General features: G+C 50.7%; 1 protein-coding gene across 1 annotated transcript in view; it reads right to left on the bottom strand.

The window, feature by feature from the left end:
- HCN4 (hyperpolarization activated cyclic nucleotide gated potassium channel 4) overlaps positions 1–14730 on the bottom strand; it is a 188760-nt gene that overhangs the window by 17192 nt on the left and 156838 nt on the right. The window contains exons 5-7 of the mRNA XM_065412232.1: positions 11997–12143; positions 10286–10526; positions 7537–7701 (exon numbers count right to left, since the gene is read on the bottom strand). Coding sequence (XP_065268304.1) covers positions 7537–7701; positions 10286–10526; positions 11997–12143 — 553 coding nt within the window. The remainder of the gene's footprint in view (positions 1–7536; positions 7702–10285; positions 10527–11996; positions 12144–14730) is intronic.

Genomic DNA, 14730 nt, shown 5'->3' with positions numbered 1-14730 from the left:
CGAGTCAGTAAACTGCACCAGTGTGCTTTTAAACATCCACATGCACATTCTACCACCCTCTGACTTGTTCAGCCTATAGTTGAACAGCTCCTGACTACTGTCCAAGATGCCTGTGTATGGCTTCACGAGCCATGGCATTAAGGGGTACGCTGGGTCCCCAAGGATAACTATAGGCATTTCAACATCCCCAACGGTTATTTTCTGGTCAGGAAAGTAAGTCCCTTCCTGCAGCCGTTCAGACAGACCAGAGTTCCTGAAGATGCGAGCGTCATGTACCTTTCCCAGCCATCCCACGTTGATTTTGGGGAAACATCCCTTGTGATCCACCAGTGCTTGCAGCACCATTGAAAAGAACCCCTTTCGGTTTATGTACTGGCTGCCTTGGTGGTCCGGTCCCAAGATAGGGATATGCGTTCCATCTATCGCCCCACCACAGTTAGGGAATCCCATTGCAACAAAGTCATCCACTATGACCTGCACATTTCCCAGAGTCACTACCCTTGATAGCAGCAGCTCAGTGATTGCGTTGGCTACTTGGATCACAGCAGCCCCCACAGTAGATTTGCCCACTCCAAATTGATTCCCAACTGACCGGTAGCTGGCATTGCAAGCTTCCAGAGGACTATCACCACTTGCTTGTGAACTGTAAGGGCTGCTCTCATCTTGGTATCCTTGCGCTTCAGGGCAGGGGAAAGCAAGTCACAAAGTTCCATGAAAATGCCCTTACGCATGCGAAAGTTTCGCAGCCACTGGGAATCATCCCAGACCTGCAACATTATGCAGTCCCACCAGTCTGTCCTTTTTTCCCGGGCCCAGAATCGGCGTTCCATGGCATGAACCTGCCCCATTACCACCATGATGTCCAAATTGCCAGGGCCCGTGCTTTGAGAGAAGGTTGTGTCCATTGGGGGGGAGGGATAGCTCAGTGGTTTGAGCATTGGCCTACTAAACTCAGGGTTGTGAGCTCAGTCCTTGAGGGGGCAACTTAGTGATCTGGGGCAAAAATCAGTACTTGGTCCTGCCTAGTGAAGGCAGGGGGCTGGACTCAATGACCTTTCAAGGTCCCTTCCAGTTCTAGGAGATAGGATATCTCCATTTTAAAAAAAAAACATCCTCATCACTTGCTTCCTCGCCTGCTTTTGCAGATTCTGCTGCTGCATATACTGCAGGATAATGCGCAAGGTGTTTACAGTGCTCATAACTGCCGTGGTGATCTGAGTGGACTCCTTGCTTGCCGTGGTATGGCGTCTGCAGGAGAGCAGAGTGGCAGCGGAAGCGTGACGATGGTTTGCAGCACTACTGCACCGTCTGCTGCCAGCAGCACCCAGGACACAACAGCGGCAGCTGAGCTGAACGGGCTGCACACTTGCCACGTTATGGCCTCTGCGCAGAAAAAAGGCGCGAAACGATTGTCTGACGTTGCTCTCGCGGAGGGAGGGGCGACTGACAACATGTACCCAAAACCACCCGCGACAATGTTTTTGCCCCATCAGGCAGTGGGAGCTCAACCCAGAATTCCAATGGGTGACGGAGACTACGGGAACTGTGGGATAGCTACGCACAGTGCAACGCTCCGAAAGTCGATGGTAGCCTCGGTTCTGTGGACGCACATCACCGACTTAATGCGCTTATTGGGGACACACACAATCGACTGCATAAAATTGCTTCCTAAAAAATCTACTTCTATAAATTCAACCTAATTTCGTAGTGTAGACATACCCTTAGTCTCTCTGTGCCCAGATCCCCTTCTGTACTATGGGGATAATAGCACTGCCCTGCCCCCAGGGGTGTTGTGTGGGTATGTACTGCATCCTTTATATTTCTAGGAGTCTTCAGTTTGCAGCTGCCATTTTGTGCAAGCAGAGTTTTGCAGACTGTAACCAAGGAGATGACACAAACTGAGCTCTCCATTGGGGACCTGACTTTTGTTCTTTGTTGCTCTCAATCTAAACTCAGGGTTATTCTCACTGAATGTAGGTAGGTGCTCTTTGAATATGGAGAGACATAGCTTCAGCTGGTGTAAATGGTCTTAAGTCCCTTTAAGTCAATGGACCTGACAGTTTACAGCAGCTGAGGATCTGTCCTGGAAAGCACAGCATCTGCTCTGCCAGAGGGCAGAGAATTGTACCAGGCATAATCAAAGCCTTTTAAAAATTTCAATTGCTCTGCACATGGTTGTTCTGACCCAAAGTAAAGTAGTTGTACAGAGAGGCAATATGTCCTAGTAGACAGAGCATTGGACCGGTACTCAGGACTCCTGGATTCTATTTCCAGATCTACCATTGGTTGCTGGGTGATGTTGGGAAAATCACTTCTCTCTGTGCCTCAGTTTCCCCATATGTAAAAGGGGGATAATGATACTGACCTCATTTGTAAAGTACTTTGAAATCGATGGATGAAAAACACACTCTATAAGAGCTAGGTGGTATTACTACTGGAGCAGCTGAGCAGCTCTCTAAAATACCCACGTACATTCATTAGCAGAAATTGCGCTATTGCTATACTCAACAACCTGGGGGCAGAGGGTGTAAGTCATCTTGAGAACTGCTTAGAGCTGGTCTATACCTACCTGCTACAGAAGAGCTTCAGAGTGTGTGTGACTGCTACGGCATTGCCAGCTCCAGGTGTTTGAAAATCACGAGTCAGGCCCCCCAAATCACGAGATTTAAAAAAGTTATTTTGGGGGTTATTCTTATTTGGTGTTTGCTGTTTGCGCCATTAAGGATCACATTTTTCAGCTTTTCTCTGCAATGATGAGAACTAGAAACTTTTCTTTTTAAAAAATGAAACAGTCTCATGTAATCACAACTCCAGTGGCTGGGGCTTTAAGAAAAAAAAAAAAACAGACAGAGTCGCACTACAGTTGTGAGAATTGGCAGCATTGGGACACAGAGTTTGCCTGTGTCTGTCTCTGCTTCTCCCCAGCTCTACGCTGGATTCCCTCCCAGTCCCCAGGGTATGAAATGCATTAAGGGAGGGAGGAAGTGAGAAGAGGTCTGACCAGAGCACACTGCACTCCAGCTATTCTCTGCTGGTGAAATGGCCCATAGAGGGCTCTTACAACTGGCACAACTTACAGCAGTCTGGGGGCTGCTCTCAGTTGTTCTGGGGGTGAGGTAGGCCCCTGGCATGTCGCAGAATTCAAGAGGATAGCTTAGAGCCACATTTGCACGCTCCCCTTTCCCCCTGACATAGGTGCACTGACAGCAGGAACAGAGCAAAGTGAAATCAGGGCCAGAATACAATTTTAAGAGGGCCTTTCATTCAAAGCTTTTCTAAGGATTTCTCTGCTCCTGGGGAGCAATGGGAGCATAGTAGCACATCTCACCTAGCCTTCACAGACAGGGTCAGTTCCCAGACTGCTGCACTGGGCAGCACAGTATGTGGAGGAGGTGAGCAGCCCTCAGTGGTGAAAGAACAGGATAAGGACTATTTAGAAAAGCTGGATGAGCACAAGTCCATGGGACCGGATACACTGCATCCGAGGGTGCTGAGGAAGTTGGCTGATGTGATTGCAGAGCCATTGGCCATTATCTTTAAAAACTAGTGGTGATCAGGAGAGGTCCCAGACGATTGGAAAAAGGCAAATATAGTGCCCATCCTTAAAAAAGGGAAGCAGGAGAATCCGGGGAACTACAGACCGGTCAGCCTCACCTCAGTCCCTGGAAAAATGGAGCAAGTCCTCAAGGAATCCATTTTGAAGCACTTGGAGGAGAGGAAGGTGATCAGAAACAATCAACATGGATTCACCAAGGGCAAGTCATACCTTACCAACCTGATTGCCTTCTATGAGATAACTGGCTCTGTGGATATGGGGAAAGCAGTGGATGTAATATACCTTGACTTTAGCAAAGCTTTTGATACGGTCTTCCACAGTATTATTGACAGCAAGTTAAAGAAGTATGGACTGGATGAATGGACTATAAGGTGGATAGAAAGCTGGCTAGATCATCGGGCTCAACGGGTAGTGATCAATGGCCGGTTTTGTTCAACATCTTCATTAATGATCTGGGTGATGGGATGGATTGCACCCTCAGCAAGTTCACAAATGATACTAAGCTGGGGGGAGAGGTAGATATGCTAGAGGGTAGGGATAGGATCCAGAGTGACCTACACAAATTGGAGGATTGGGACAAAAGAAATCTGATGAGGTTCAACAAGGACAAGTGCAGAGTCCTGCTTAGGACAGAAGAATCCCAGGCACTGCTACAGGCTGGGGCCCAACTGGCTAAGCAGCAGTTCTGTAGAAAAGGACCTGGTGATTACAGTGGACAAGAAGCTGGATATGAGTCAACAGTGTGCCCTTGTTGCCAAGAAGGCTAACAGCATATTGGGCTGCCTTAGTAGGAGCATCTGCAGCAGATCAAAGGACGTGATTATTCCCCTCTATTCGGCACTGGTGAGGCCACAGCTGGAGTACTGTGTCCAGTTTTGGGCCTCCCACTACATAAAGGATGTGGACAAACTGGACAGAGTTCAGCAGAGGGCAACAAACATGATTAGGGGGCTGGGGCACATGACTTATGAGGAGAGGCTGAGGGAACTGGGGTTATTTAGTCTTCAGAAGAGAAGAGTGAGGGGGGATTTGATAGCAGCCTTCAACGACCTGAAGGAGGGTTCTAAAAAGGATGGAGCTATGCTGTTCTCAGTGGTGGCAGATGACAGAACAAGCAGCAATGGTCTCAAGTTGCAGTGCGGGAGGTCTAGGTTGGATATTAGGAAACACTATTTCACTAGGATGGTGGTGAAGTACTGGGTTGGGTTACCTAGGGAGGTGCTGGAATCTCCATCCTTAGAGGTTTTTAAGGCCTAGCTTGACAAAGCCCTGGCTGGGATGATTTAATTGGGGTTGGTCCTGCTTTGAGCAGATGCTTTGGACTAGATGACCTCCTGAGGTCTCTTCCAATCCTTATCTTCTATGTTTCTATGATGGCTGGACATGCCTGATGTGTAGATCACATGACTGAGTCCCCGAATCCCGCCACTGTTTGTGTGGGATGCTCCCATGTGACTTGGGAACCCCCACATCCACCTACACTGGGATTCACCCCTAAGTATCTTGCAAACACCGTTACTTTCTTCTATTCAGCAGTTTCTCATTTGATCCACCCTCCCTAGCAGCCATCTGGGTGACGCCCGGAGGGTGTGGAAACAGTGGCTCTATGTGGTGTTTTATTGAAGCATTGTCATTGTAAATTGGTCTGACTGGCGCCATCAGCGCTGCCCCTGCCTCTGCTCTCACTGGGTCTGCACCCGGCTCCATGGTTCCACAGAGTCCCATGCCGCCTGCCGGGCTTCACACTGCAAGGAACAGGCTGTCAGTGGTGGGGCCTAAAACAGAAGAGTGGTGGCAAACGTGGGTTCCATGAGGTCAGCTGGAACCTGGACCAGAGCATCGCGTCAGGGCTACACCAAGCTCCTCCTGCTGCTACTCTATTTCTCCCTCGTTATGTATGTTCCTCATCGAAAGTGTGTAACAACCCCCTCCACCATGGTTCATCAACAGGGATGGAACCCAGGACCTTCAGCCCAGGCCTCTCCCACTTCAGCTAACAAAGCAGCTCTGCTAGCTAGTAGCAGCAGTGGATTCTTATCCTCTGTGTGGATCTGCTACTAGAAGGAGACATCACAGTTAGTATGTTACAGCTCCTTATTAGAGGAGCCACTGCTGTCTACACAGCTAGGAATCATGTGCTCTGGGCTCACACGTGCTTTCTCCTCTGCTCTGCTGAGAGAGAGATTTCAGCAGTTGTATTACCTACTCAGAGATGCAGCAGATGGGTGTGGAGCTTGGCACCACAGCACAGCCTGCTCACATGTACATACATGCACAGGGGAGCTCTGCGTTTGCAAGGCTGAACAGCAGCATAATTGTCCATCACAGGGAATCTCTTTTCAGAGACTCTGCAGAACTAGAGATAAGAAAGCCCTGCTAGCTCCCATCTAGTCCATCCCCTGGGGAAAAGGCAGGACTGCTCCTTACAGCACATTTTCTTGGGCTTTGTTCAAGTGTCCCAAGTGACAAAGCTGCCACAACTTACACTGGGGCCTAATTAGCCAGTGCTTGGCCAAGCTGCACATATTTAGGCTCTTACCCTTTCCTCCAGAGTCAGTCCCTCCAATTTGCAATATCATTCTGGGAGCAAGATGCCCAGAACTGAATGAATGCCTCTTGGTATGGCCAGGCCCAGAGCCCCCTTCCAGCTCCTCCGTACCCGCCCGGAACATTGCCCAGAACTGCACTAGCCTTTTTGAGTCTAGGGGGTGAAAACAAGCACACATTTTTAAAGAAAGGACTAATTAACAAAGGGCAATGTAGGGGTTACTGGACTGGGGCTCCGGAAGATTCAGTTCCAGCTTTGTCACAGACAACCTGTTTGACCTTGGAGAAAGCACTTAATCTCCCTGTGCCCAGCTCCCCAGCAATACACAGGGAATAACCCTTCCTTTCTCTCTCCCTTTGTCTTGTCTATTTAGACGGTCCACTTTTCAGAGCAGACACTCCCTCCTCCTACGTGTCTGCCCAGCACCCAGCACAATGGAGCTGCCAACTCTGTTGGGGGAATATATACAATAACTTGGGGTGTATCAGCCTTACTTATGGCTCCTTTCGCCTGTTGGGGCTCAGTATTTTGCCATACTCCCAGTTTAGTACACCTACAGAAACCAACCCTGGGCCTTGGCTCTGTTTTGTAAATGTTCCCATATCTTTGTTTAATCAGGCATCTAATCATAGCAAATACATTCATAATTGGGCTAATTAGCATATAAGGCTTAACTTTTATGTTCTGCAGATCACTTTGCAATAGCAGGATCTTTCTTTGGATCAGCAAGAACCCGGTCTCCTGCCCTCCTCAGAACATCTCCTGTCTGCTCTGCTGGTCTTGTTTTCTGCAGCTATAGTCCAAGGCCTAGCACCGGCATGTCCACACCTCACTGTGCCATAGTATATCACAGGGGTGTGGCTCTTCCTAATCCCATCTGGTGATGAGTTTTTGCTGTAAAAATGAATAATGCTAGTCCATGTAATTATACCCTAGCTGGTATCCCTGCAAACGCTGGGCCAGATTTATGCTGAGTACTATCTTATTCTGCACAAAGACTTATTGAAATCCATGGGATTGCTAGCAGAGTAAAGATGTCAGAATCTGGCCCATTTCTCTTAGTAGTAGGAAGCCCCTGGCATTTGCACAATGTCAACTACCAACCAAAATTTGGCTTAAGCCCCATTTCATGGTGGATATTACACTACAGCATATGGAGTACCTGCAAAATCTTGCACAATTGGCAGGAGGTGCGCCACAGAGGCCATTTGGAAATGGAGACAATGGAAACTGAGGTATGTGGGGGGTGAGGTTATCTGCTTGGAAATGGAGTTGAAGGAGATGGGGTGGGGAAGGATTTACCCATTGGCAAAAGGGACTGTGGAAGAAGGTAGGGCAGGGTGTGGTTTCCCCCACTTGGAAACAGCCACTGAAAGGAGAAGGGAGCCCATGGACGTGGGTGATGAAGCGTTGCCTCATATTCTCTACTCACCAATTCTATCCAGCCTGTCCAGTGCCACTGTTTCAAAAGCCCTTCTCATCATGGGATACTCTTCCAATACCTCGTTGAAGTTGTCCACCGAGAGGGAGTAGAGGCGGCAGTAGGTGTCAGCTCGCACGCTTGCTGTGCGCCGGCCACGGGTCAACAGGCAGATTTCTGGAATGAAGACACAGTCTGAGAACCCTGGGACTGGGAGAGCGAGGAAACGACATCCCTGCCTCCATATTAACAGTATAAATGTTCCACTATGCAATAACATTTACCGAACAAAATACCAGAGAGCTCAATTGCAGTAACTGCTGTACAATATGGCACTGTGGGGATTCAGCTGATCTAATTAGCCAGCAAGTTCTGTAATCGTGGCTTATCATAGGTATCACTTGTGCATTCAGAATGGAGGAACTGTCTCTCTCACACTTTTCCTGGCCCACTGGGAGTGGAAGGTCACACCATGTCTCGCTGAAGCTAACTTCCTAGATTTGCAGTTAGGTCTTTGATTTGACCTGTGACCTCAGCGTCAGGAGGTTCAGCGATCCCCCATGCTGATGACATGTAGGCAAAGAAACTTACGAGTTATTGGTGGATCTGCTATGATCTTATTAACTGACAGGATAAGCTCACCTAGTGAAACCCCTTTATTACTAACATTAATGTAATTAAATTTCACATAGCCATTCTTAGGCCAGCAGAGAACACACAAACTTTCAACTTTGTGGCTGTACCACACATTGTGCGTGTATGTGTGCGCATGTAAGTAATTGGACGATGCCTTTCCCCGGCGTCCCGTCTGGATCTGCCCCAGCGTAAGAGGTACTACTGCAGTGTAATAACTCTGACTGATGCTATAATTTTTAAAATCTGTTTTAAAAAAGAGCTGGCACCTCTGGGAGATGGTTCTAATGGACCCTGCCACCAGGAGGAAAGCCATTCTCCTCTGGCAAAGTAGATGGGTCCAAACAATGTTGCCCTGCCCCTCTGAGAGCAAGGGCACCACTAGATTCAGTGTAGTGCTCTCCTGTTCCCACTAGCCGCTGGGTATAGTGGGCGCAGGAAGATCGCCAGGCTTTGTTGATGCCGCAGCTGGTATCCTTCCTTCCTCCCGCCCCCAATCAGGGAATCCAGCCAAAGGCATTTCTGGGGGTGAGTGCAGATTACTCAGAACCCATTGCCCATTCCAAACAGGGCTCAAGGTCAGCAAGTCTCTCCTCTATTTTAGCCCTTCCAGGGCCGGCTCCAGGCACCAGCTTGGCAAGCAGATGCCTGGGGCGGCCACTTCGGAGAGGGGCAGCACGTCCAGCTGTTCGGCGGCAATTCGGCGGATGGTCCCTCACTCCTGCTCGGAGTGAAGGACCTCCCGCCGAATTGCCGCCGCAGATCGCGATCACGATCACGGCTTTTTTTGTGTGTGGTTTTTTGGTTTTTTTTTTTTGTTTGGCTGCTTGGGGCAGCCAAAACCCTGGAGCCGGCCCTGAGCCCTTCACAAGTCAGCCAGCCACCCTCTGAAGATTTGGAATGTGCACTGCATGTGGGGTGCTGGGGACTGTGCAGGGTACTCATGTGAGAAGAGTGAAGGGGACCCCATGGCCTACTAGGGGGAGAAAGAGGGTCTCATGGCTGGAAAGGGAGGAGCTACAAAAGCTCAGCCGTTTCATGATGAAACCAACAAGTTTCTCTTTGCTATTTCAGATCCATGTGAACCAGAAACTCCAATGGGATTGGAGCCCAGCTAATGGATCACACTGGCCTGGGTTTGCACAGTCATGCAAATATCCTGGAGCCTGCTAGGACAAAGGGGGTTCTTTAGTGAATTTGGGGCCTGCTGAGGGGGTGGGTAGGAGTTCCTCTGGGGAGGAAGGGTCCCAAGGTCTGTTATAGATGGAGGGGGATCCTTTGGTTGTGGAGAGCAGGCCACGGGGCTTAGGAGGTGGGGAAGAAGGGGCCCGCTCCGCCCATCCTCTCCAGGTCCACTCAGCCTCGGCAGGTTTAATGTTTGCTCTGGAAGTTGCCCCCATGTGAGGTCCGCTTGTTTGGGGTTTCCGGGTGAAAGCTTTGCAGAGCCCTAGGAGTGAGAACATTGCAGTCACCAGTCCCACAGCCTGCAGGCAGGCAATGAAATCCCATCCCACTGTTTATCATACTGCTCCCACTCATCTCACTGTTGCCTCGTGCCCCACTCCCCTGATGACCTGCGTCAGATTTAAATAGCGAGTTCTCTGTCGAGGGACTGTTGTTTTGCCCTGTGTTTGTACAGCACCTAACATCATGCAGCCTGATCCCTGTCCATCACTACGATACAATGCCTGGACAGCAGGAGGGATCAGGCAAAGGTATCTTTATAAGGAAGGGCCTGTGTTTGGCAGATCTGTTAATGCACTAGGAGCAAGGAGGAAATGACCATTAACAAAGGACATTAACAAAGCTTTCCCCCTCTTTGATGCTGATCTCATTATTGTTCTTGTATCTGTGGCGCTCCAGTCATGGGTCAGGACCCTGCTGTGCTATGCGCCACCCTAACACTGAACAAAAAGACAGTCCCTGACCCACAGAGGTCACGATTTAAGTGTAAGACAAGAGTCCTCAGGTGGAGACAGACAGACAAGGTGACAGAGGCTCCAATTCTGTCTGGTGCTGACCCCCTGTCTATCACAAGCACCAACATGAACCAGATGAGGACTGCCTAGGGAACAGCCATGGGTCTTGTTGCCCAAGCAGCACAGTTGGGTGGGTTACTGACTCTCACCTCCAAAGTAGGAGCCATCTGCCAGTTTAGTCTCCTTGTTGCCTTTGGTGAGCACGCTCACCACCCCGTGCTGGATGAAGTACATTTTCTTGCCGATGGTGCCCTCCCGGATGATGTAATCCCCCGGCTGGAACACCTCAAACCGCAGTTTGGTCAGCATGGACGTCACAAAGTTGGGATCGGCATTGGCAAACAGCGGCATGGATGCCACCAGCTTCCGGCAGTTGAAGTTTATGATTTCCTGGAGGGGTGGGGGGAAGAGACAGAGACACGCACAGAGAGAAACGCTTCAGTTAGGGTCAAAACCAAAGATACTATTCTCCCAAAAGATCCATCGTAGGATGGACACAAATCCAGTGCCTGCTGGGACAGCACTCTGGGAGGGCCTGGATGCTCGAATTCAAGACATCCTCGCTCTCTCTCTAACCTGGGACCTGACAGTCACCTCCCCCACACACCAGTCTTTGGCAGCCATGCACATCATGGGTGGCACAAGTGACATGCCCCATGAAGCAGCTAGAGGGCTCGTTCCTGGAAAAATGCTGTAACTCGCCTTGGCAGCCCTACGTCCTGCATTGTCCTTGCCTGCTTCCAAGATGCTAAAAACTGGGCAGATGTGCCCAGCCACTCAGAAAAGGAAATATCATGGGCAAGTGAGGACTTTGTGGGGGGAGAAGGTGGGCAGGATAGGTGCCCACCAGTTAGTGTGGCCCAGGTTGGCTGTGACTTAAGGACATAAGAACTGCCATACTGGGTCAGACCAAAGGTCCACCAAGCCCAGTATCCTGTCCTCTGACAGTGGCCAATGGCAGGTGCCCCAAAGAGAATGAACAGAACAGGTTATCATCAAGTCATCCATGCCCTGTCACCCAATCCCAGCTTCTGGCAAACAGAGGCTAGGGACACCATTCCTGCACCATTCCTGACTTCTTTGATTTGAGTATCTCAGATGAAGAAAATACAATGTGATTGTACCTTTGTCATAAAATATACATGTCCTGTATATATTTCAGTGCATCACACCCTCTTAGGATACGACGGTGCTTTTCACTGCACTGCGCTGCTCAGGGTCACATCGATTCAAACTCAGAAAACAAGGTGAAGTGAAATTGAGGCAAGTCATCTACCAAACCCACTTCCAGAAGGAATCTGATTCTTCCTTCTTGTTGCAATTTCCTTTTCGAGGCTCCCTTGTGTTAGTGAGAAAGGTTCTTCTCTCCCCTCCAGCCCACTCCCACCCTGGCGTTGGCAGTACGAGCTTTAAATTGTAGGGGGGCTGTCCATGTGCTGGGCAATAAACCAGTGACCTCGTGCGGCTGGCAGGCTGTCTGGGGAAATGCTGTTGCTTTGGCATATGAACTTGTGAATGACTCTGGGTGCCCGATCATTGGCTCTAGCATGGCTCCTTCATCTGCAAAGAGCTAGTCTGGTAATGCAACATCCGTGCACAGTACATAACAGACATGCATTTGGGGGTCTCTCCAGCAGCAGAACCACTCAAAGTCACAGGGGTATTCCATCACATGGGCTCTCTTCTCTTTGTGACTTGTTTCCTCCTCTTTTCGGGATGGCTAGCAGAGGAGGAAGATAGGTACTGGGAAAGCAGCGACTTCCAGTCACTGCCAGTTCTGTAACCTGAATCAGGAAAAGGAGTGAGGAGCCCTGGCCTCACTCAGCCCCCCCAATGAACACTCAGGGCACCCCTCGTTACCTCACGCAGGGGCTCGCTCAGTTCTCCCAGGATGCTCTCCTCGTCAAACATCTTGCCCTGGTAGCGGTGCTCGTAGTAGTCATGGATCCGCTGGCGCATGTCAGCGGGGAGCTTGTGGAAGGACATGTACTGCTCCACTTGTTTGTACTGAGCAGGGAGACAGAGACAAGCAAAGGCAAGACATTACCGGGACACAATGCTGAAGGGCACCTCTGCTGCCTCCAGTCATCTTAGCTGCAGACGCCTGTGCACGTCAGAGCAAATCTCAGATGGTGGCTACACCTGCCTCCTTCACACCGACCTGCGTCTGCTGTGTCTGGCAGAGCCAGGTGATGCAGAGATCAATGAGCCAGAGGAGCTCAGAGGCCATTCCCACACTCCCCAGAAATGGCTACCACACGTTTTAATCCTTAGCACAGTAAGGGTGACTTCTCCTCAGTCAGTTGCACAGAGGAACCTGAGACACATGTTCTCGGTGACCCAGGATCCTCTCCCTTCCACCTCACCCACCCAGCTCTCTCCCAGCTGCCTGGTGCTCCCCAGCCACTATACCGTCTTTCTGCTGGTTTCCACCTCTCCTCCCTACATGTGCTCTGTGCGCAGCCAGCCCTATCCTGAGCTCCCAGCAGACACCTGCCCCCCTCCATCGTGCCTCCCAGCGGCTGGGTGGGGTATTGGCAGCCAGGATCTCATGTCCAGAGGACTTGGGGTGGATTCCCAACTGAAAGTTTAAAGACAGAAGCTCTCACCAGTATTCCTGCCATTGGAATCCCTCCCCTGTCCCCACATTAGACTCCCCTGCCCAATTGGACTGGACCCAACCTCTTCTGCTCTGTGTTCTCAGGCTTAAACGGTTCGTTTTCATTTTCAGTTCAGGGGCAACCAACGTGGGGTTACTCAGTTCCTGCCAAATGAGCACTAACAGCTCAGTGCCAAGAGTTCACCTGACTGAAGAGTAAATGCGCCCATTCCTGCAAGGCTAACACCCAGAACCCCAGGCAGTGTCAGGGACCACCCAGGAGACCCTAAAGCCCCCTTTACGTGTTCTCAGAACAGGTACATGGCTGAGCTTCCCTTGCCCTCACACACCCCACCTCCTGCCTGTCTGCCGTTACCTTCACCTGGATGGGCCCCCACTAGGAATGAGCACGAAAGGCCCATGCTGGTCACTTGGGAATGACCTTTTGCCCCATTTGGTTAGATCAGCAGTGGCCTCAGACTGAGCAGTTGATGAAAATAATGGGCCAGGGGAGGCATTTGGGGGAGGTTTGCTTGGAGTACTGTTAGGCTGTCATGCACATCATGTCTAAGGGCTGCCCATCACCTCGTCTATTAATGGCGGAGGAGGTCAGAGCTGACTTGAGACTTTCCACTCCCAGCTCTTCTAGGCTTTGGAATAATGATTTTGAGTTCTGGCAGCCGCCAGCACTCAGGAAAGCAAGGGACTTATAGCCTTGCATTCCACACAGTTCTGCCGAGCCATCGCAGTTTGCATTCCTTACTGGTCCAGTAATGGGCAACCACACAGCTTGGCCAATACTCTTCAGTCCTGATGTGCAGCACCCACCAATCCCATCTCTATCTCTGCATTGCAGTCTTGCATGCACTCACTCCTGGTTCTGTCAATACAGCTCAGCTCTGACCTGGAGCACCCCTGCTATCTCAGCCCTAGTCCCATCCTGAGAAGAAACTAACAGTTCTGTCTAACTGTGGCAGAGCACAATTACCAATAGGCATCATGACAGCTTCCTACAGAAAACTCAATGCACCTGAGTCCTCCCATGGCAACAGCCACTGCATTGCCATTCCTGAGCCCCTCACACAGCTCCACAAGTGCACCTCCAGGGTGCCAACTGCTGTGAATTTAGTGCTGGCTTTTGAATTGGAATGAGATCAAACACTGTTTCACTTCTGAATGGCCCGTACAGAACTACAACCCAGATCTCCACAGGCAGAAGGCTAGTGTACTAACTTGGTCCTCTTCACACCTCCGTGGGCATTTATATCTGTCCCAGGCTCACTCTCCATCTCGCTGGTACTCGATATCACAGAATCGCTACATTTCTCCACAGGTAAGGTCAGCTAGCCCTTCTCCCTCCCAGGGCAGGCCTGTTTCCTATTACACATGTAACAGAGTTTTGCACAGTTTAAACATTACAGGCTTGGGAAACTATTCTACAATTACGCTGACCAGTATCGTCTCACTATTCCCTTGTACTCCTTAGCTGTTCTCTCTTGTCTTATACTTGGATTGTCAGCAATTTGGAGCAGGAACTGTTTGTTCTGCATTTGCACAATGGGGTCTGGGCCATGACCGGGGCTCCTAGGTGCTAAGGCAGTGGTGAGCTGGAGCCGGTTCGCAAGAACTGGTTGTTAAATTTAGAAGCCGGTGTAGAACCGGTTCCTAAAGGGACGGGCGGCTGAGCAAGCTCCGGTCCGCGGGCCACATCCAACCCGCGGGACCGTCCTGACCGGCCCGCCTGAGTTCCCAGCTAGGGAGGCTCCCCCCCCGCAGAGCCCCAGCATGCCATGCTGCCGGCACCAGCGCTCTGGGCAGCTCTGCAGCTCCTGCTGCTTTGAGTGGCATGGTAAGGGGGTGGGGCTGCGAGCTCCAGCGGCCGCGCGGCAACAGCAGCATGGTAAGGGCCAGGGGGCCAGGCCGGGGCTGGGAGGAGGGGTTGGATAAGGGGCAGGGAGCAGTTGGAGGGGGGCGGAGGTTCTGGGGGGGCGGTCA

The sequence above is a fragment of the Emys orbicularis genome, chromosome 10 (genome assembly GCF_028017835.1).
Source record: "Emys orbicularis isolate rEmyOrb1 chromosome 10, rEmyOrb1.hap1, whole genome shotgun sequence".
Classification (NCBI taxonomy): domain Eukaryota; kingdom Metazoa; phylum Chordata; order Testudines; family Emydidae; genus Emys; species Emys orbicularis.
Note: the sequence above shows the minus strand (reverse complement) of the source record. Positions and strands in the feature narration are given on the sequence as shown.